General features: G+C 23.0%; 1 protein-coding gene across 1 annotated transcript in view; it reads right to left on the bottom strand.

Annotated features, from left to right (window-relative positions):
• LOC117171758 (centrosomal protein of 120 kDa) overlaps positions 1–24426 on the bottom strand; it is a 46440-nt gene that overhangs the window by 18294 nt on the left and 3720 nt on the right. The window contains exons 3-7 of the mRNA XM_033359361.1: positions 22543–22789; positions 15028–15541; positions 9277–9455; positions 5378–5670; positions 626–869 (exon numbers count right to left, since the gene is read on the bottom strand). Coding sequence (XP_033215252.1) covers positions 626–869; positions 5378–5670; positions 9277–9455; positions 15028–15541; positions 22543–22789 — 1477 coding nt within the window. The remainder of the gene's footprint in view (positions 1–625; positions 870–5377; positions 5671–9276; positions 9456–15027; positions 15542–22542; positions 22790–24426) is intronic.

Below are 24426 nucleotides of genomic sequence, written 5' to 3' on the forward strand. Positions count from 1 at the left end.
TCAAAGAAAAAATTTCAGTTAAAATGATGAATTTTCAACGAAAATTATAAATATTTAACTAGGATACTTAATTTTTTAAACAAAAAGAATTTTTAAACGATTTTTAACAAAATATGTGTATTTTCAATTATATCGAAAAAGACAAATTTTGAATTCAAACTGTTGTATTTTAACCAAGAAAATATCAACTTTCAACAAAAAATGGACATTCAAATTTTCAGTTGAAGAAATTAATTCTCAGCCAAACTGATAAATTTTCAACTAAAAATGATGAATCTTCAACTGGAATTTTCAACCCTAAACATTAATTTTCTACAAAAAAGGCGAATTTTTTCCAAAGTAAATAAAATTTCTACCTGCTAGTTTAATTTGTAAACAAAAAATATTAATTTCAATCAAATTAGTTAAATTTTCATCCAAAAAGATAGATTTTCAAACAAAAACAGAACGCTTAAATTTTATGTTCAAAATCTAATTCTGAACAGATCAAAGAATAAAACGGATTTTCAGCACAATAGTTAAATTGACTACGATTATCAAACTTAAGTCAGCGAAAAAATTCGCACAAAGAAAAAAAAATGACAAAAGAGGTTTTTTATATAATATTTTTTAATTAAAAAATTACCTTATTATGACCAAAAAGTCGTTGTACATCCAAAATCATTAGTGCCAAACAGGGTTTCTCATCTTTTCCAGCATCACAAATGCTGATTTTCGGCGGAAAAGAGAGAAGCAATTTTTTAATTTCTTCCGACGCAGATATAAAATGTAGTTTACATCCTATGTTTTGTAACTTTAACTTTTCTCCAGACAAAAGTGTCACAGTTGGATGATTCGTCGACATTATTTCAATTTTCGGATGATGGAACCTAAATTTAAATTTTGATCATAATTAACAATTTATGAAACCAGGGTGGCCGAAAAACTTATTTTTCGAAATTCCCTTACTTTTCACTGACTTTTTCCCCGACCACTGATAACCAATGACCAGATTCTAAATCTTGTAACATTTTTGACATTAAAATTGGTATAAGACAAATAAAACATTTTCAGATTAAAATTGTTAAAATTCCAATTTTTTTATATTTTTCAAAGCAAATTTTCAACAGAAAAGTTTTCAACAAATAATTGATTTTTCAAACTACAAAGACGAATTTTCAACGAGGTGATCGAATTTCCCAACAGAAAAGATTGAACTTTAACCAAAAACATTTGCGTTTACAATTTAAAAGGGCGAATGTTCTATCGAAATAGACGAAAAACAGTTGCATTTTCAATCAAATAGTTAAATTTTCAAGACAAAAAGACGATTTTTTTTAAAAACAGTTCTTTCAACCCTAAAAGTTTAATTTGCAAAATAAATATTAATTTTCCACCAAAAATGTAATATTTGATATTAAAAAAAAACGAAATCAACAAAACAATTTAATTTTCAAACAGATTTGAATTTCCAGCAAAATAATTAAATTTACAACCAAATAGTTGAATTTTTAGCCAAATCGTCGAATTTTCAGCCCAGAAAGATGAATTCATAACAAAAAATTTATTAGTTGATATTTTAACCAAAATGATGAAATTTCTAAAAAAAAGATAAATTTCTAAAACAATAAGGGCGCATTTTCAACAAAATACATGGATTTATAAACCGATAGTTCAATTTGCAACTAAAAAATACCAATTTTCGAAAAAAGTGGAAAGCTTAAAAATTGAGTATAGAAAAAATAAACAAATAGTTGCTTCTTCAACCAAAAATAGGAAATTTCCTAACAAAAAGATCTTTAACAAATCCTTCTTTTTCATCTTTTGCACCCAAAGAAAAACAAATTTTTAACTAAAAAATATCTATTCTCAACCAGAGATGATCTTTCAAACATAAAATATTCAATGTTTAACAATGTAGTTAATTTTTTACAAAAGTAGTTAAATTTCCCAAGAAAAATTTTTAAATAGTTTAATTTTTAACCAAGAGAGATTTCAATGTAATTTGCAACACCAAAATATGAATTTTTAAACAAAAAAGACACACTTTAAACAAAACACATAAATTTCTAACGAAATATATAAATTTTCAATAAGAAAGATTAATTATATAGAAAAAAAAACATTTTCAACAAATTATATTAGTTTTCAACAGAATAGTTTATTTTTTAAACTAAGAAGATGAACTTTTTACCAAAAATAGGAAAGGTGTACCAAACTATTGAATTTTTAAGACAAAAAGACGAATTTTCTCTACAAAACTGTTGAATTATCAAATGATTACATTTTCAACTAAAAGGATAGATTTTTACCTAGCAAGATTAATTTTCTATAAAAAAGACGAATTTTCAACAAAATACATACATTTTTTTACCAAAAAGTTGAATTTTCAGCCGAGAAGATAATTTTTATACAAAACAGATGAATTTTCAACCAACTACAGACATTTTAAATTAAACAGATTAATTTCTACACTAAGAAAATCAAATTTTAACCAAAAATGGAATAGTTTAATTTCCATTTAAACAAATAAATACATTTTTTTTGGAACAAATCTTCTACAAAACAGTTAAATTTTCTACTCAATTGTTGAATTTCTAAGAAAAAAATACGATCTTTCAACACAAAATAATTAGATTTTCAACTAGAAAATATGAAATTTCAACAAGGAAGTTCATTTTCAACGAAATACTTAAATTTTCAGCATGAAAAAAAAATTAAAAAAGGTTTTGATTTTTGCGAAAGATTTTTTTTTATCTCTGACGTTGCCCGATATAAAGAAAAATTTTCAACAAGGAATATTAATTTTCTATTTAAAAAAGACGAATTCTTAATAAAATCCATACATTTTTAACCAAAAGTTGAATTTTTAACAAAACACATGAATTTTCAACCAGATAGTTTAATTTTCAACCGAGAAAGTTAATTTTACACAAAATAGAAATAATTTGCAACAAATTATATAAATTTTCAACCGAATAGTTGACTTTTTAAACTTAAATAATACATTTTTCACAAAAAATAGAATAGTTTAATTTCCATTTGAAAAAAATGAAACATTGAAAAAAATCTTCTACAAAACAATTAAATTTTCTACCTCATGGTTTAATTTTATAATTAGCTGTTGAATTTCTAAGACAAAAAGACAAATTCTCAATAAAATCCGTAAATTTTTAACCAGAAAGTTGAATTTTCAACCAAGACGATTTATTTTGCCAAAAAAGACGAATTTTTAACAAAACACACAAATTTCCAACCAAATAGTTAAATTTTAAACCGAAAATATTAATTTTATACCAAACAAGAAATATTTGCAACAAGTTAGATAAATTTTCAACCGAATAGTTGATTTTTTAAATTAAAAAAAAAAAATATATTTTAAACCAAAAATAGAATAGTTTAATTTCCATCTGAAAAAAATGAAACATTAAAAAAATCTTCTACAAAACAATTAAATTTTCTACCTCATAGTTGAATTTTCTATTTAGCTGTTGAATTTCCATGACAAAAGGACGAATTTTCTAAACAAAACTGTTGATTTTTTAATCAAATAATTAAACTTCAAACAAAAAGATAAATTTTCATATAAGAAGATGAATTTTCTACTAAAAAAGAAGATAAATTCTCAATAAAATTCATAAATTTTTAATCAATAAGATTTATTTTAACAAAAAAAGACGAATTTCTAACAAAATATATAAATTTTTAACCAAATAGTTAAATTTTCAACGGAATAGTTGATTTTTTAAACTAAAAGATAAACTTCTAACCAATAAGGGAATAGTTCTAACAAACTATTGGATGTTTTTGACAATAAGACAAATTTTCTATAAAAAACAGTTACATTTTCAACCAACTAAAGAAATTTTGAACTAAATAGTTAGATTTCTATTAAATCTTAATTTTTTTTAATTTCTAAACTAAAAAAATAAATTTTTAACAAAAAAATGGAATAGTTTATTTCATTTGAAAAAAGTTGATTAAAAATTAAAAAAAAAAAAACAATGTGCTGCAAAACTGTTGAATTTTTTTAGCACATGAATAAATCAAAGAAAAAAGTTCCCGGTCATTTCCCTTTTTACCAACTTCGCAAACATTTTTCATGGTCAATTAAATTAAAAAATTCGAACCCTTTTCAATTGAAAGATTTTTAATTACGTGAATTAAAATCTTTTGCAATGTTCTAAATTCTAAAAAACCAATCAATAAATTTAAAAAAGATTAAATCTAGTATTTTAAACAATTTTAAGCTAGAAAAATTAATATTTCAACGATTACATTTTTTTTAAACTGCAGAATTTTTATATTAGAAATTGAATTATTTTTATTTTAAATAGTTTAGATATCCTTAAAAAGCTTCAAAATTTCATTTCAGCCTTGAAAAATCTACACGTTGCTTCAAATTTTTTCAAATTAAAATGATTATTAAAAGTTTTTTATAAATTCTAAATATCTTTTAAAATTATTAAAATTTCAAATAATTTTTTGAAATAAGTAATCATTTTCAATTTTACTGGAAATCTAAAGAAAATGTTTTCATTCTTGTGAAGCTTTTCACAATTCTTAAAAAGCTTATAAATTTTTTGTTCGAAATCTAAAAACTTCGTTTAAATTATTTGAAATCATTTTAAGTTTTAAGTTAATTTCCAATCAAAGCCTCTCAATGTCCCTAAAAATTACTGGAATTGTTCCACAAATAAGTGTTTAATTATCATTTATAAATCATAATTCAACAATTTCACTTACAAATTAATCATTTTTTAAGTAGAACAACTAAAATCTTAAAGTTCTCAGTTTAAGAGCCCCTTAAAACTTTTAAAGATTCAAGGCTTTCTATTTCAAAAAATTAAGTTTCAAATTATTTAATTTTTTACGACTACGCACTAAGGCTTTTCAACTGAGACAGTTTAATTTTCAACGTTAAACTCTAGAAATTTTCGAACGGATTTAAAATCGTCTTGACGAATCAATTATTGCTCACTTTCTGACATTTCAAGTACAGTTCAATTTTTAAAATAATTAATTTATTTATATTTACAGTTCATTAAATAAAAATGTTTTTTTATCCAAAATTTTCAATTTTAAACGTTTTTGATTTACAGTTGTTAAAAACTTCCAAGACTGCATTTTTAAATTCTTTAAATTAAACGATGTACGCTCAAAAAAAATATATAAAATGGAAAATTTTGTTAGATAAAATATTTTCGAATCACGCATTATAAATTGAATGACATGATAATTAAAAAAGATAAAATTTCAACTAATGATTTTAAAAATGGTTAAAATCAAACTTTGACAGATTTTTCTTCTAAAATTTGTCAAATTCCCGGTCTCAAAAAATTCCTAGTCAACTACCCTAAAAATATAATTTTTTATTTAGATATTTTATAATAATTACCTGAATTCGACGTGATGTATGATTTCCGAGGAAGTGCTTAAATTAATACTATTTAGCTGAACATTTAAGCAGTAACATCGATATGTTTCAACATTTTTCGAGTACTCATTGCAACAGTGTTTGGCTAATTCAGATGAATGCGGATGCACTCTGGGTTGTTGCTGAATCATTTCACAATTCATAGACTGTTGCTGTATATTTCCACAAGTGAAAATACACGGCTCACCTGTTCTGCATCTTCTGAAATCGCCACCGGGATTTCTATGAGATTCTATCCCCGAAGGTTTTGGTAACTGGAAGACAAATTTTAATTAGATACAATCAATGCAGGCCTCGGATGCATTTGATAAATTTAAAATAGTGCAAATCAATTTTTAACAACAAAAAAAAAAAACATTTCTGATGAATTTTCAACCAAAAGTTGGAATTTCCATAAAAATTTAATTTTTTACCAAATGGGTAAATTTTCAACCTGAAAAAGGTGTATTTTCAACCCGACGTTTGAATTTTTTAAACAACTAAGAAGTTCAGAAATCAATTGAATTCTCAACAGCAAAAGTTGAATTTTTATGGAAAAATTGAATCTTAGTAAAAAAGTCGAATTAAACAAAAAAAAAGAGTTTTCAACCAAATAGTTGAAATTTCAGTTTAAAAAATTATTTTTCAACCGAAAAAAGGAATTTTCTAATACAAGAAATTAAATTTAAAAAAGTTGAGTTTTTAAGCTAAAAAGTCGAATGTTTTAGAAAACAGTTGATTTTGCAACCTAAAAAGATGAATTTTTAAAAGAAAGTTCATTTTTAACCAAAAATGTAGAATTTGTAACCAAATAGTTGAAATTTCAATACGAATTTTCGACAATAAAGATGATTTCAACATATTATTTATATTTTCAAAATAATAGTTAAGTTTTCAAACAAATAGTCGAATTTTTACTCAAAAAGAGATCAATTTTAAATAAAAACCGATAAATTGCAAACTAAAAAAAATGAATTTTCAATCGAATGATTGAATTTTAAAACTACTAATAAGCTTAGAAGTCAGGTGAACTCTTAACCAGAAAAGTGGAATTTTTAAGAAAAAATTGAATTTTAGTAAAAAAAGTTGAATCAATGAAAAAAATACGAATTTTCTACCAACTAGTTGAATTTTCAGTTTAAAAAATTATTTTTTAACAAAAAAAAAAAAAGAATTTTCTAATAAAAGAAATTAAATTTAGAAAAAATTCAGTTTTTAAGCTAAAAAGTCGAATGTTTTAGAAAACAGTTGATTTTGCAACCCAAAAGATGAATTTGTTAAAGAAAGTTAATTTTCAACCAAGAATTATGCATTTTTAATCAAATAGTTGAAATTTTAATCAGAATTTTCTACAAAAAAGATGACTTTAACATATTATTTCCATTTTCAAAAAAATAATTAAGTTTTCAAACAAATAGAATTTTCAACCAAAAGGTGGAATATCCATTAAGATTTAATTTTTGATCGAATAGGTAAATTTTCAACATAAAAAAGGTGAATTCTCAACCAAAAAAGTAGAATTTTTAAGAAAAAAGTTGGATTCAATAAAAAATACCAGTCTTCAACCAAACAGTGGAAATTTCCGTTTAAAAAAATTATTTTTCAACCGAAAAAAGAATTTTCTAATGAAAGAAATTTAATTTCGAAAAAGTTTAGTTTTTAAGATAAAAAGTGGAATGTTTTAGAAAAACAGTTGACTTTGAAACCTAAAAAAATGTAGAATTTTGAACCACATAGTTGAAATTTCAATCAGAATTTTCGACAAAGAAGATGAGTTTAACATAGTATTTACATTTTCAAAAAAATTATTAAGTTTTCAAACAAATAATCGAATTAAAAAAAAGAAGAATTTTCCACAAAAACCGATAATTTATAACCAATAAAGTGGAATTTTCAACCAAAAGATGGAATTTCCATCAAAATTTATTTTTTGACCAAATAGGTAAATTTTCAACCTAAAAAGATGAATTTTGAACCAAATGATTGAATTTCAAACAATTAATAAGTTTACATGACATGTGAATACTCAACCAGAAAGGTTGATTTTTTAAGAAAAAATTTAATTTTAATAAAAAAAGTTGAATGAAAAAAAATAGTTTTCAACCAAATAGTTGAAATTTTAGTTTAAAAAATTATTTTTCAAACGAAAAAAAAAGAATTTTCTGATAAAAGAAATTAAATTTAAAAAACGTTTTGTTTTTAAACTAAAAAGTCGAATGTTTTAAAAAACAGTTGATTTTGAAACCCAAAAAGATAAAATTTTAAGAGAAAGTTAATTTTCAACCAAAAATGTATAATTTTTACTCAAAAAGAGATAAATTTGTAACAAAAACCGATAATTTTGCAAGCAATAAAGTTGAATTTTCAATTAAAAGGTGGAATTTCAATCAAAATTTAATTCTTGACCAAATAGGTAAATTTTCAACCAAAAAAGGGTGCATTTTTTAACCGGATGGTTGAATTTTAAAACAACTAATGAGTTTAGAAGACATGTAAATTCTCAACCAGAAAAGTTGAATTTTATAAAAAATATAAGTTTTCAATCAACTAGTTGAAATTTCAGTTTAAAAAATTATTTTTCAACCGAAAAAAAGGAATTTTCTAATAAAAGTAATAAAAAGTTTAGTATTTAAGCTAAAAAGTCAAACGTTTTAGACTTTGAAACCCAAAAATATTAATTTTTAAGAGAAACTTAATTTTCAACCAAAAATGTAGAATTTTTAACCAAATATTTGAAATTTCAATCAGAATATCGACAAAAAAGATGACTTTAACATAATATTTACATTATCAAAAAATAATTAAGTTTTCAAACAAATAGTCGAAATTTTATTTAAAAAGAGATAAATTTTCAACAAAAACCGATAAATTGCAACCTAAAAAGGATGAAATTTCAATCGAATGATTGAATTTTAAAAATACTAATAAGCTTAGAAGTCCGGTGAACTCTCAACCAGAAAAGTTGAATTTTTAAGAAAAAATTGAATTTTAGTAAAAAAGTTGACTTCAGTGAAAAAAAATACGAATTTTCAACCAACTAGTTGAATTTTCAGTTTCAAAAATTATTTTTCAACCAAAAAAAAAATTTTCTAATAAAAGAAATTAAATTGAGAAAAAGTTCAGTTTTTAAGCTAAAAAGTCGAAAGTTTTAGAAAACAGTTGATTTTCAGCCAAAAATGTAGAATTTTTAACCAAGTAGTTGAAATTTCAATGAGAATTTTTGACAAAGAAGATCCCAAAAAAATATATATATAATAGTTAACATTTCAACCAAAAACTATGTTAATTTTGAATAAAGAACATTTAAATTCAACCAAAAAAGACGAATCTTCAAAGAAATAGCTGAAATTTCAGTTTAAAAATTAATTTTTAACATACAAAAAATAATGTTCTAAAAAAACAATTTAAACTAAAAAAATTAGTTTTAAATGTAAAAAGTCAAATTCTTTAGAAAACAGTAAACTTTGAAACCTAAAAAGATAAATTTTTAAGAAAAAGTTTATTTCCAACCAAAAATTACGAATTTGCAACCAAATAGTTAAACTTTCAATGAGAATTTTCGACCAAAAATGATGATACTTTAACATGATAGATAAATCTTCAACAAAATAATTAAGTTTTCAAACAAATAGTCGAATTTTTACTCAAAACGAGATGAACTTTCAACAAAAAGCGATAATTTGCAAAAAAGAAAACTGAATTTTCAACCAAAAAGTCATCATTTAAATTAAATGTTTTCACAAAAATTCCAAAATTCCATGAAAATTTAAGTTTTTACCAAAAATATAAATTTTCAAAAAAAAATAGTTAATAGTGGAGTGAGTCCAAGACCTGTAAATATGAAAACAATATATTTTAATCCAAATTTAATTCAGGCTTACCAACAAATTCGTAATTTGTCCTGTGTCGTGAAAATGTATATCATTCGTCGAGGAAGTTGTGCAAAAATTAGGAAGCGAATTGGGCAATGAATTCGGCTTCTGAGATTCCGAAACTGTATTTTTTATCCCGACGTATTGCAGTTTTAACTGGAGACTAACGTACGGTTTCCTGACATGACCTGTCACAAAATTAATCAAATTAATTAATCTGAATTTTTATTACAAATTTTTAGAGGCAGGGCTCGGTTCGACTTGAAGGTTTAAACAAGTTGCTTAAAATTACATGGAATTAAAAAAAAAAGTTCACAAAAGTAGCAACAAATTTTTAAAGAGATTCAATCTGGGTTTAAAATATTTATATTGTTAATAAATGTTAACAATAAATATTCCTAAGGTTCAAATTTACAGAATAAGTGTTAAAAATTGAGACTGTATCATTTGAATATAAAATTATTAGTTTTTTAATCATTCTGATTTCACAGTCAAAAATTTTCTCGATAACGAAAGAAGGAAATTTTAATTATTTAAAAAAATATATGAGTTTTCAACCAAATAGTTGTATTTACAAATAAATAGTTGAACTATTAATAAAAAGGGACGTGTTTTCAACAAAATACTTTAAGTTTTAATCAAATAGCTAAATTTTCAACCAAAAAAGATGACTTTTCCAGAATAAAAGATGAATTTTCAATTCATAAGGACAAATTTTCAATCCAAAAAGATGAATATTCTACAAAATAGTAAATAGTTTAGATCGTTTTCAAGCAAATAAAAACTACAACCAAACATTTGAACTTTTTATCAAAACGAGACGAATTTTCAACAAAATAGTTGAATTTTTAACCAAATAGTTCAAATTTCAACCAAAAAAGATGAATTTTTAAATCATAAGAACAAATTTTCGATAAAAAAAGATGAACTTTCCACAAAATATTTGAATTTTGGGTAAAAAAAGATGACAGTAGATTTATTAGTGTGAAAAGTTGAATTTTCAACAAATATATTGTTGTCGACCAAGTTCAACAATTGAATTTTAACCTAAACAGTTTAATTTTTAACAAAACGGCCGAATTTTCGAAACAAAAAGATTTAATTTTAACCAAAAACAGTTGTATTTTTAAACAAATACGTTAATTTTCAAGCAAAAAAGACGAATTTTTTAGAAGATGGTTGAATTTTCAAAAAAACTTTTTATTTTCAATCAAGAAAGATTAAGTTTTAACCAAAAAAGATGACTTTTCCATCATATGAATTATCAGCCTCAAAAGTTGATTTTCCAACTCAATTTACGAATTTTTAAACAAAAAAATTAAACTTTAAGTAAATAATTAAATTTTCAAGCAAAAAAAAAGATGAAATAAAAAAAAATCAAGTTGAATTTTTAACCGCATAGTTGAATTTATAAGCAAAAAAATTATTTTTTAACCAAATGACTGATTTTTCAAAACAAAAAAAAATGGTCGACATGGTTGATTTTTTATGTATTTAACTAAAATTTTCAACTTGAAACCAAGAAAGGCGAATTTTCAAAATTAAAAGAATAATTTTCAACCAAAAGATTGAACTATCAAAGAAAAAAAGAATAAACTTTAAACATTTGGTATAATTTTCATGCCAAGAGACAATTTTTGTTTAAGAGAAAATTAAATTTTTAACAAATGTTTATTTTCAATCTATAAAGATGAATTTTTAACCAAATTATTGAATTTTAAACGAAAAATAATTAAGCTTCAATAAAAAAAAATTTATTTAAATGAGATGAATTTTTAACCAAATAGTTAAATTTTCAACAAAAAAAAATTTTTCACCAAGCAGTTGCATTTGCAATCAAATTGTTGGACTTTAAATCAAAGGAGACGAATTTTCAATTTTAAGCAAAGAAAATTGAATTTTCTACTAAAAAAAGATTACTTTTCTAATATAAAATAGAAATTTTCACTCTAAAAAAGTGCCTTTTTATAAATGCATTTTTTATAAAAAAAGAGAAAAATTTTCAACAAAACAGTTGAACTTTTTACAAATTAATATGAGTTTTATACAAAATAATTTAATTTTTAACTAAATTCTTAAATTTTCAAATAACTGAGATTTAATGTCAATAAAAAATAGTTGAATTTGTAACCAAATAGTTTAATTTTCATCTATTCAACCAAAATATTCAACTTGAAACCTATAGAGATAAATTTTCTACCAAACGTATAAATTTTTTAAAAATAAAATTAATTTTTTACAAAAAAAAAGAATTTAGTTTAAACCAAGAAAGATGAATTTTCAACAACAACAACAACAACAAAATTACGTTTCCACTTTCAACGATGAATTTTCCGAAAAACAAATTAAACTTCAAATAATTCATTTTTCAATCAAAGAAGGCAATTTTTTAAAAGAAAAGGAATACATTTTTAACCAAATAGTTGAATGTAAATCAAACATTAATTTTTAAACAAACTGTTGATTTTGCAACCAAATAGCTTGATTTTCAATCAAAGGAAATTAATTTTCAAAAAAAGAGAGGAATTTTAAACCAAATAGTAAAATTTTCATCCAAACTTTTTACATAAAAATTAAATTTTTAACAAAAAAGTATATTTTCTACCAAGAAAGATGAATTCGCAAGTATAAAAAATTACTTTTCTACCATAAAACATAAATTTTTAATATAAAAGAATGAATTTTCCATAAAAGATAAATTTTCAACAAAAAACTTGAACTTTTCACCAAAAAATATGAGTTTTAAACAAATAACATGATCTTTAAATCAAATAATTGAATTTTTTACCAACAAACATAGCTTTTCAAACAAAAATAAAATAATTCCATTTTCAGTTTTTAAAATTATCTTAACGAATAGTTGAATTCTCAGCCAAGGTGAAAAATATTTTTAACATTGTATGTCAGTCATTAATCAAGTCGTGGAATTTTTAAATAAAAAAGATGAATTTCTAAACAAATAGTTTAGTTTTTAACTAAAAAATTAATTTTCTACCACAAAGATTGCTGTTTTACCCCAAAATACGAATTTTCAACTCGAAAAAAATTGTCAATTAAGAGTATCAATTTTCAAAAAAAAAAATTAATATTCACATTTCTTTTTACACATTTTCAGATTTTCTACAAAATAGTTGAATTTTTAACACAAATATATGATTTTTTTAACTCCACCAAAAAAATCAATTTTCAACTAGAAAATGTCAATTGTGAATTAAAAATATCAATTTTCAACCGAAAATGAAACAGTTACATTATTTTTTATATTTTCAGTTTTTTTTTAAAGAAATTGAATTTTCTATCCGCAAATATGTTTTTTTTTAATAAATAATTTTTCATCAAGTAGCTTATTTTTCTGAAATAGTAATTTAATTTTTAACCAAGTAGTTAAATTTGCTACAATAATAGTTGAATTTTTATAGAAAAAATGAATGTTTAAACAAGAAGTTTAATTTTCTGCCAAAAAAAAAACAACATTATTTCCACAAAATGCATGATTTTTCACCAAAATAGTTGAATTTTTAAGAAAATAAATAAATTTGTATTCAAATAGTCGAATTTTTAACCACATTGTTGAAATTTCAATCCGAATTTTCGACAAAAAAAATGAATTTAACATAATATTTACATTTTCAAACAAATAGTCGAATTTTTACACAAAAGAAATAATTTTTCAACAAAAACCGATCATTTGCAATCAATAATGTAGAATTTTCAACCAAAAGGTACAATTTCCATTAAAATTTATTTTTTTACCAAATAGGTACATTTTCAACCTAAAAAGGTGAATTTTCAACCAAATGATTGAAATTAAAAACAACTAATAAGTTTAGAAATCAGGTGAATCCTCAACCAGAAAAGTTGAATTTTTAAGAAAAAAGTTGAATACAATAAAAAAATACGAGTTTTCAATCAACTAGTTGAAATTTCAGTTTCAAACATTATTTTTTAACTAAAAAAAAAGAAAGAATTTTCTAATAAAAGAAATTGAAATTAGAAAAAGTTTAGTTTTTAGGCTAAAAATTCGAATGTTTTAAGAAAACAGTTGATTTTGAAACTCAAAAAGATGAATTTTTAAGAGAAAGTTAATTTTCAACCAAAAATTATGCATTTTTAACCAAATAGTTGAAATTTAAATCCGAATTTTCGACAATAAAGATGACTTTATCATTATATTTACATTTTCAAAAAAAAGAATGAGGTTTTCAAACAAATAGTCGAAATTTTCCTCAAAAAGAGATAAATTTTCAACAAAAACCGATAATTTGCAACCCATAAAGTTGAATTTTCAACCAAAAGGTGGAATTTTTATTAAAATTTAATTTTTTACCAAATAGATCAATTTTCAACCTACAAAGATGAATTTTCTTAACTAAATGTTCGAATTTCGAAACAAATAATAAATTTAGAAGTCAGATGAATTCTCAGGCAGAGAAGTTGAATTTTTAATAAGTAGTTCGTTTTCAACCGAAAAAAATTAATTATCTACCAAAAAGTTTAATTTACAATCCAAAAAGAATGAATATTAAACAATATATATATAATAGTTGACATTTTAACCAAAAACTATTGTACTTTTAAATAAAGAATATTTAAATTCAATAAAAAAAAAACGAATCTTCAAAGAAATAGTTGAAATTTCAGTTTAAAAAATTATTTTTAAACCGAAAAAAAAAGAATTTTCTAATAAAAGAAATTAAATTTAGAAAAAGTTTAGTTTTTTGGCTAAAAAGTCGAATGTTTACAAAACAGTTGACTTTGAAAGCCAAAAAGATGATTTTTTTTAAAAAAAGGTCATTTTTAATAAAAAATGTAGAATTTTTAACCAAACAGTTGAAAAATGTCAGAATTTTTGACAAAAAAGATGACTTTAACATAATATTTGCATTTTCAAAAAAATAATTAAGTTTTCAAAACAAATAGTCGAATTTTTACTCAAAAAGAGATAAATTTTCAACAAAAAACGATAATTTGCAACCAATAAAGTTGAATTTTTTCCCAAATAGATCAATTTTCAACCTACAAAGATGGATTTTCAACCAAATGATTGAATTTTAAAACAAATAATAAGTTTAGAAGACATGTGAATTTTCAACCGGAAAATTGGAATTTTTCAGAAAACATTTGAATTTTAGTAAAAAAGTTGAATTAAAAAAAAAACGAGTTTTTAACCAACTAGTTGAAATTTCAGTTTAAAAAATTATTTTTCAACCAAAAAAAAAATTATTTTCTGATAAAATAAATTAAATTTAGAAAAAGTTTATTTTTTAAACTAAAAAGTCGAATGTTTTAGAAAACAGTTGACTTTGAAACCCAAAAAGATGAATTTTTTTAAAAAAAGGTAATTTTTAATGAAAAATGTAGAATTTTTAACCAAATAGTGGAAATTTCAATCAGAATTTTCGAAAAAAAATGAATTTAACATAATGTTTACATTTTCAAAAAAAAATTAAGTTTTCAAACAAATAGTCGAATTTTTACTCAAAAGGAGATAAATTTTCACCGAAAACCTATCATTTGCAACCAATAAAGTAGAATTTTCAACTTTCTTATGAAGAGGAGAAAAAACATAAATTTGTTTTAAAAAGAGAGAAAAGAGTGTGAAGACTGTAGCTAAATTTGCAAAAATCAATTTTAAACGTTTTCGATTGTATTAAAAATTGAACCCAAGTATAGCGAACTTCTTAAGAAGAAATAAGAAAACAAAAACGGAAAAAAATCTCACGATCCGAGCCCTGACTCATAAGAAAATAAATTATTTACCTTCGCATTCACTTCTCGTCTCACTCGTTAATAAACAATGCTGGTCCAACAATACTGTGCTAGAATTTACAGCATGTTTAAGGAACTCCTGGACATTATCCGCTGGAACAAGTGGCTGAAGATTGACCTCCGTCTGTCCAATTGTACAATCTTTGTGCCTCAACGTGACCAATAAAAACGGTTTCGTCTCCAAATAATTTTTCAAAACACTCAATGAACTTCTGATTCTTATGACTATCTTCTCGTTCAATATCCAGGAACTTGCGTCGTTGCTTCTGAAGGGTTTGAGCTGCACATCGGTCTCTAGAATTCGATACCAAAAACTAAAAGTAGTTTCGGCACCGACTTTTTCTTTCGCGAGGAGATCCAGATTTGCTGCCATTCCCGCGGTGATACTCAAGAGAAAAATGTCTTGGCAAGTTTCGGGCGGACCCAATTGAATTAAACGTTCGTCTCTTTGTAAACAAGGCACTATCGCATCCTTCACGGAGGATCGGTTTGTTTCCAAATCTTCCTTCAGTTGCGCCACAAATCATCAAAATGGAAATGGGACAGATAAAATTAATCTTAGAATTGATCAAACTTTTGAAATTCAGGGATCACAGCGCAAAAGGGGAAAAGATTAAATATTAATTTCTACATTTAAAAGAGAAGAAACAATCTTTTCATTAGAAATCGTATCGTTTTTAAATAATTTTAAATAACTTTTGGACGATTTTTTCAGGGTGTCTACTAAAATCCTGGAAAAAAATACCTGACATTTCTAGGTACATAAATTTGTAATCAATGATTTAAAAGAATTTTTAGTTTATCTTCTTGAAAATAAAATTCAGAGCATATCAAGGTAAAATAAATGTAGTTACTATATTTAAATTCAATTTAAACCGCTTCAAATTCCTAACTTTTCAAGTAAAAATAGAGAATTTTCAACAAGAAGTTGAAATTTAACCGAATAGTTGAATTTTAAAACAAAAACATTCATTTTCTACCGAAAACAGATGATTTTTCGATAAAATACTTGAATTCTCAACCAAATTGTTGAATTTTCAAATGAAAAGATCAGTTTTCAACAAAAAATGAAATAGTTCAATTTTCAGTTGTAAAATTAATTTTCCACAAAAAAAAAGAGATTTTAAACTAAAGTTATAAATTTTCAACTGAAATAATGAGCCTTCAAGTGAAATAGATTAATCTTAAGCCAAAAAGATATATTTTTAGCAAAAGTATTCAACTTTCAACCGAGCAGTTTTATTTTCAACCAAGAACATAAATTTTCAAATGAAATGATGAATATTTAACTGGAATACTTGAAACTTAACTAAAAAGATGAATTTTCAAAGAAAAAGATTAATTAACAAATAATAGTTAATTTCTTACAAAAAAAAATATTTTTCAACAAAATACATGGATTTTCCAAGAAATAATTGAAATTTGAAATAAAAAAGATCAATTTTAAAGGATAAATGCAATAGTTGAACTTTTAGTAAAAAAATTAATTTTCAACCAAAAGATGAATTTTCAGCTAAACTGATGAGAATTTAATTGGAATACTTAAATTTTTAAACAAAAAGATAAATATTCAACAAAAAAGATTAACTTCTACCAAAAAATAAGAATTTTCAACATAAAAATTAAAATTGTCAGCCAAAAAAGAAATAGTTAAATTTTAAGTTAAAAAAATTAATGTTAACCAGAGAGATGAACTTTCAACTAAAAAGATGGAAATTCAATTATAATAGTGACATTTTCCTTTAAAATATAATAATTTTCAACCAAAAAAATCTAATTTTCAAAAAAAAAGTTATATTTTCAAACAAAGTGATGAATTTTCAACTAAAATTATGAATCTTCAACTAGAATTGTTAAAAAAAGATCATTTAAAACCAAATAAATTATTAACTAACATGATGAATATTCAATTAAAATTTTTTTTTGTAGTAAGTAGAACAATTATCAATCAAGTAGTGGATTTTTTAAACCAAAAAGCAATAAGTTTCAACCAAGAAGATTATTTTCTAGCAAGAAATAGACATTTTCAACTAAAAAAGATAATTTTTTAACTAAAAATATAAATAGTTAAATTTTTAGTTAAAAAAATTAATTGTTTAAATAAAAAAGGAATTTGTAATTGAATTGATGGAATGTTCTACTACCTTAATTAAATTTTCTGTATAAAAAATTAATTTTCCACCGAACTGATTAAAAGTTTAACTAGAATAGTAGAATTTTCAACCAAGAAGAATAATTATCAACCAAAAAGAAGAATTTCTGCCAAGAGAGATGAATTTATAACAAAATACATGAACTTTTATTTAAAAGAGATAAATTGTCAACCAAAAGTAAGTGAAATGCTTAAATTTTCAGTTGAAAAATTAATTCTCCACAAAAAAAAACAAGAGATTTTGAATTAAAATTATAAATTTTCAACTGAAATAATGAGCCTTCAAAGGGAACAGATGAATTTTAAAATAGATTTTTAGCAAAAGAATTTAACTTTCAACCGAGTAGTTTTATTTTCAACCAAAAACATGAATTTTCAAATGAAATGATGAATATTTAATTGCAAAACTTGAAATTTAACTAAATAGATGAATTTTCGAAGAAAAAGATTATTTAAAAAATGATAATTTTTTACAACAAAAAATATTTTTACAACAAACTACATGAATTTTCCAAGAAATAACTGAATTTTGAAATAAAAAAGATCATTTTAAAGAATAAACACAATAGTTAAATTTTTAGTAAAAAAATTAATTTTCAGCCGAACTGATCAAAATTTTAACTGGAATAGTTGAATTTTCAACCAAAAGGTTAATTTTCAACTAAAATAATCAAAATTTAATTGGAATACTTGAATTTTTAACCAAAAAGATAAATATTCAGCAAAAAGATGGAGATGAACTTCCAACTAAAAAGATTAAATATTCAATTATAATAGTCACATTTTCCGTTAAAATATAATCATTTTCAACCAACAAAAATCTAATTTCCCAAAAAATAGTACAATTTTCAAACAAAGTGATGAACTTTCTACTAAAATGACAAATCTTCAACTACAATTGTTGAAAAAGATAATTTAAAAAAAAATGAATTTCCAACTAAAATGATGAATATTCAATTTTTAAAAATTATTTTATACAAAATAGTACAGCTATCGACCAAGTAGTGGATTTAAAAAAAAAATAATTTTCAACCAAATAGATTAATTTCTAGCAAAAAAGAGAAATACTCAACTAAAAAAGATAATTTTTTAACTAAAAATACAAATAGTTAAATTTTTAGTTAAAACAATTAATTCTTAAACAAAGAGATGCATTTTTAACTGAATTCATGGGATAGTCAACTACCCTAATTAAATTTTTTGTAAAAAAAAAAATTTCCACCGAACTGATGAAAAGTTTAACTGGAATTTTCAACCAAGAAGAATAATTATCAACCAAAAACATGAATTACTACCAAGAGAGACGAATTTGCAAAAAATACATAAACTTTTATTTAAAAAAGACAAATTGGCAACCAAAAATAAAATAATGAAATTTTCAGTTGGAAAATTAATTTTCCACAAAAAAAAACAGATTTTAAACTAAAGTTACAAATTTTCTACTGAAATAATGATACTGATTAAAAAGATCAATTTTAAAATTAAATTTTTAGTAAAAAAAAAAAATTTTCAACCGACCTGATGAAAAGTTCAACTGGAATAGTTGAATTTTCAACCAAAAAGATGAATTTTCAACTAAAAAGATGGAATATTCAATTATAATAGTCACATTTTCCGTTAAAAAATAATAATTTTCAACCAAAAAGATTAATTTTTAGCAAAATAGAGAAATTTTCAACTGAAAAATATATTTTTTAACTAAAAATATAAATAGTTAAATTTTTAGTTAAAACAATTAATTTTCAAAGAAAGAGATGCATTTCTAACTGAATTGATGGAATATTCAACTGGCTTAGTTAAATTTTCTGTAAAAAAATTAATGTTCAAACGATCTAAAAAATAAATTAGTTAAATTTGCAATTAACAAAATTCATTTTCAACCAGAGAGATGAACTTTTAACTAACCTGCTGGGATATTCAATTGGAATAGTCACATTTTCATTTTAAAAAAATATATAATTTTCAACCAACAAAAACCTAATTTTCCAAAACATAGTTCGATTTTCAAACAAAGTGATGAATTTTCCACTAAAATTATGAATCTTCAACTAGAGTAGTTGAAAAATATAATTTAAAACCAAATAAATGAATTTTCAACCAAGATGATGACTCTTCAATTTAAAAAAAAAATTTGTTACAAAATAGTTCAAGTATCAACCAAGTAGTGGATTTTTTAAGCAAAAAAGATGAATTTTCAAACAAAAAAGACAAATTTTCAACTAAAGAAGATAATTGTTACACCAAAAATTGAATAGTTTAATTTTTAGATAAAAGAATTAATTTTCTAACTGAAATGATGGAATATTCAACTGGCATAGTTAGATTTTCAGTTTAAAAAATTAATTGTAAACAAACAAAAAAAGTAATTTTCATCAAAATAGTTAAAGACAGTAATGTAAAGCTAATGTAATAAATGAAGAATAATCGTTATTCAATTTTATATTAAATATATATTATATTTATTATATTACATTTAATATAAACTGACTTTTTTTTAATTTCGTGAAATTTCCAGGTTCTCGGTGGCCGCTTTAATACAAAAAATTCCCGTTCATTTTCTGGTTCGCAAACATTTTTCACGGGAAATTAAATTTTAAAAAATGAAGACTAAAGCCAAGAATTCTTCCATTTATAGCATTTATAGTAACAAAAACTGAGGTGTAAATTAAAGCTCTAAAAGTGGAACTATTGAATTTCAAACTTTTAAAATTGAAGTTTAAAATTTTTCAATTCAAAAACTTTGCATTCAAATACTCAATAATTTATACTATTAAACTGAAAATTTTTAAATTAAATGTAGTTCCGCTGCTAGATTATAAATGTTTAACATTTATAAATTATAGAGTTCAAAGATTCAAATTCAGTTCTAAAAATATAAGTCTACGCTAACATTTTCAATGCTCTAAATTACAAAATTAATTAATTAAAATTTTTTTAAATTATATAATTTTAAGTAATTTTCAGTTAGAAATATTAAAAATTGAACGATTACATTTTTTTAAAACTAAACACTTTTTAAATTAAACTTTAAATTATTTTTATGTTAAATAGTTTTAAAATCCTTTAAATGCATCAAAGTTTTATTTCAAAATCTTGAAACATTTACATGTTGTTTTACATTTTTTCAAATCTTAAATTATTTTTTAAAATTTGTTTAAGAATTTCTAAACTTCGAATTTTTCCTCAAATTTTCTCAAATTTTCCTTATTTATAATTACTGATTTTAAATGAACAGTCGGATATTTCTAAATATTGATTGTTCTTTTTCTTAATTAAAATTTTTTTTATTGAATGGCTTAAAAATCGAATATTTTAGACTGAAATAATATTTAAAATTTAATAGAAGCCTTTAATTATGAATATATTATTTTGAAGTTATTATAAAATGGAAAATAGTTTATAAAGTTCTAATCAGGCTAATTCCAATTCCAATTCAAGTTCAGAATTGGTTAAAAATTAAAAATTTCCAGTTCAAAACCAGAATTTCAATTCTTTAAGAAAATTCTATATTTCTGCTCAGAAATAAAATTCTTTTGAAAAAATCCCTGTTCAATACAAGAATTTCAATTCATTTCAAAAATTCTCCATTTCAACTAAGAATTAGAACTTTTTGTAAAATCTCCTGTTCAATTCATAATTTTAATTTTTTTTCAAAAATATTCCGTTTCAAATTAGAATTCATTCATTTAAAAAATTGCCTGTTCCAGTTCGGAATTTATTTAAATTTTTTAATTCCCATTTCCAAGACAAATTATAATTCTTTTGGATAAATACCAGTTTCAACTCAATATTAGTTAAAATTTTAGAAATCCCTGCTACAACTCAGAATTAGAATTCTTTTGGAAATATTTCCTGAGAATTATACTTATCCTGGATAAATTTCAGTTCCAACTACAAATTTGTAAGAATTTTTTTTTTAATTCTGCCAAATGAAAGAAATTTTCTTAAAATCTTCCACATTGATTTTTGAAAATTTTGTAAATCGTTATAAATCTTTTTAAATAATCTCTTACAATTAGTTTGGTAAAATAAAAAATCATTTTTTATTTTCCTAGGAAATGTTTTTTATGCTTCTGAAGCCTGACAAAATTATTAAAAAGCTTCTAAATTTGTTGTTCGAAATCTGCCAAAATCTATATTTTATTTTAAATTAGATCGGTGCCTATTTACACCGAAATTTCAGTTCGAATAGTCGGATTTTATCGGGACACATAGACACTTCATTGAAATTATTTGAAATCATGTGAAATTTTAAATTAATTTTGAATTTTTTCAAATCTTCTAAATATCTCTTCAAATTGCTCGAATTTTTTCTAAGAATAAAAAGTGTTCAACTATTATTTATACATTGAGATTCAAGAATTTGACTTACAAATTAAATTTGGTTAAGTATAGAACAATTAAAATTGTAAGGTTCAAAGTTTAGTTTTGAATATTGCTTTTATAATTACTGATTTTAAATGAACAGTCAGATATTTCTAAATATTAAGTAATTTTTCTGTTTCTTAATTAAATTTTTTTTGTAATTTAATGGTTTGAAAATTGAATATTTTAAACTGAAATAATATTTGAAATTTAATGAAAGCCTTTAATTTAATGCCAATTCAAACAGTTTATTTTTTAACGTTAAAATCTTTAAATTCTAAAATTTTGAACTGATTCCGAATCGTCTTCTAATTTTTGATTGTTTAAGTCTTTAAAACTGTATTTTAAAATTCTTTAAATTAAAATATACGCTTCAAAAATGAAAATCTAAGATGGAAAATTTTCAAAGTGAAATATTTTCGTATTAAACATTCTAAACTGAATATCATAATTGAAAAAGATAAAAATTTAACTAATTGTTGAATCAACGGTTGAAATCAAAGTTAAGACAGATTATTTTTCCCTACAAATTTGTCAAATTCTCGGTCAAAAAATAAATTCACCGTCATTTCCCGGTTTTCCCGCTTCAGCGGCCACCCTGAGGTTCTTTCAGGTACATAAATGTTACCCTGAAAATTCCATTTTCCAAAGTTTTCCAGAAAGGGTAGACACCTTGATTACTCACGGTAGCATATTTTAGTTTTAAACAGAACAATTTTGTATATGTAAAACGAATAATTCCATTTAAAATAACTGTATTTATTTTTATTTATTATTTATTTATTTTATTTTTATATTGTATTAAAATTGTATTTATTTATTTAATTGTACTTATCGAAAAAGAGGGTAAACGGGGAAGTTTTTAGAGAATAGGGGTAAAAGTGAAAATTAAAAAAAAAGGGAAACGCAGACGAAAGACTGTGAACCCTGGAAATTGTAATCAATTCTAGAACAAAAAAGATTGAAAAAGCATCGCATTAAAAGCTTACCTTCGCAACTGTATTTTTTTCTTGATCTTCTATAGTTAAGGATATCAACAATTCAGGTTTCAACGTTTTGAAGTCACTTTTTAATCCTAACAAGGTGTTCCAATTTGATTTGATAGTCGCTTCTCTCCGTTTGGTAAGAATTTGTGCAGAACGAACACTCAAAAGCAAGTATCCTATTTTTTCTTTTACACGGTTCTCTTTCAACATAAAGCATTCGACTTTCAAAGGAACCTGAGCGGACCGCATTCTAAGGATTTGAAAAAATACTTAAAAATCTTTGTTTGCCTAAATATGTTAATTCGCGAAAATAAGAAAATAATTTCTTTTAAATAAAATAAATATGCGCACTAGATTACATTCAATTTTAAACAATAATGTTCCTGAAATTTCAAGCAAAAATATTTCTTCTGCAACTAAATAGATGACTGTTTAATCAAACAGTTGAATTTTTAAGCAACAGGATTAATTTTCAACTAAAAAATCTAACTTTTAAAGGAAAAAGGATAAACTTCGCCATAATAAGTAAATTCTCAATCAAAGAAATGAATTTTCAAAGAAAATGCTAAATCTTTAACTAAATAAATGAATTTTTAACTCTGTAGTTTAATTTTCAACCAGGTGGTTTAATAATTATACAAAAAAGATAAATTCTTAAAATTCAACAAAAGAAATTAATTTTCAACTAAAATGTTAAATTTTTTAAAAACGTCCACTTTCAATCAAATAGTTTAATTTACAACCAAAAAAAAAAAATTTGAAGAAGAATGTACTATATAGTTGATATTTCAAATAATATATTTTTATTTTTAATTAAAACCGAGTGAAAGAAAAAAATCCAATTTTCTATCCAAAAAAATCGAATTTTTAACCAAAAAATACGAATTAAAAACAACACGTACATTTTCTAACAAATTTTTAATTTTCTATCACAAAAGTTAAATTTTCTATCAAATTAGTTGAATTTTAAACCCGAAAGATCAATTTTCTGCAAAACAGTTCAGTTTTTACATCGTAAATATGAATGTTCCAACAACAACAAAATAATTTCAACCCAATAGTTGGATTTCCTACCAAAAAAATTTAATTTCTTACCCAAAAAGACGAATACGTTTACAAAATAGTTAATTTTGCAGTCTAGAAAGACAAACAATTTGAACTGAATTAATGAATTTTATAGGGGAAAAAACGAATTTCCTGCAAATTGCAATTTACATAAAAAATGTGAATTTTCAAAAAAACCGGTAATTTTCAAATAAATAATTGAATTATCTACTAAAATAGCTTAATTTCTTAAACAAAACGAATAAATTCTTAATGAAGTTGTTGAATTTTCAACAAAATAATAACAATTTTAAACAAAATACTTCAAGTTTCTACTAAAATAGTTGCATTTTTAAAATTAAAATAGCGAATTTTTTAACAAAAACAATGATCTTTTAACAAAATTGTTGAATTTTCATCAAGAAAAGCGAAAGCTCGATGAAGCAAACAAAACATACTGCATATACTTATCAGTAAATCAACAAACTTACATCTTTGGAATAATTTCAACCTTGATAAAAAAAATAGCACAATTTTAAAAATAAAAGAATATTCATTAAACAAGATTAATTTTCTAACCCAAAAGCCGAATTTTCATAAAAATACATGAAATTTCTACGAAATAGTTGGATTTTCGACGTACAAAGTATACATTTCCAACCAAAAGTGAAACCAAATTTCTTTCGAAAGGGATGATTTTTTAACAGCGTAGTTAAATTTTCGACCAAACATTCCGACATTAACAAAATAATTAAATTTTCCAAAAATAATTTGATTTTTAACAAAATAGGTGAATTCTCAACAAAATTGTTAATTTTTCAATATTAAAAATCAATTTTGAAA

Source organism: Belonocnema kinseyi, chromosome 4, assembly GCF_010883055.1.
Source record: "Belonocnema kinseyi isolate 2016_QV_RU_SX_M_011 chromosome 4, B_treatae_v1, whole genome shotgun sequence".
In the NCBI taxonomy this organism is placed as follows: Eukaryota; Metazoa; Arthropoda; class Insecta; order Hymenoptera; family Cynipidae; genus Belonocnema; species Belonocnema kinseyi.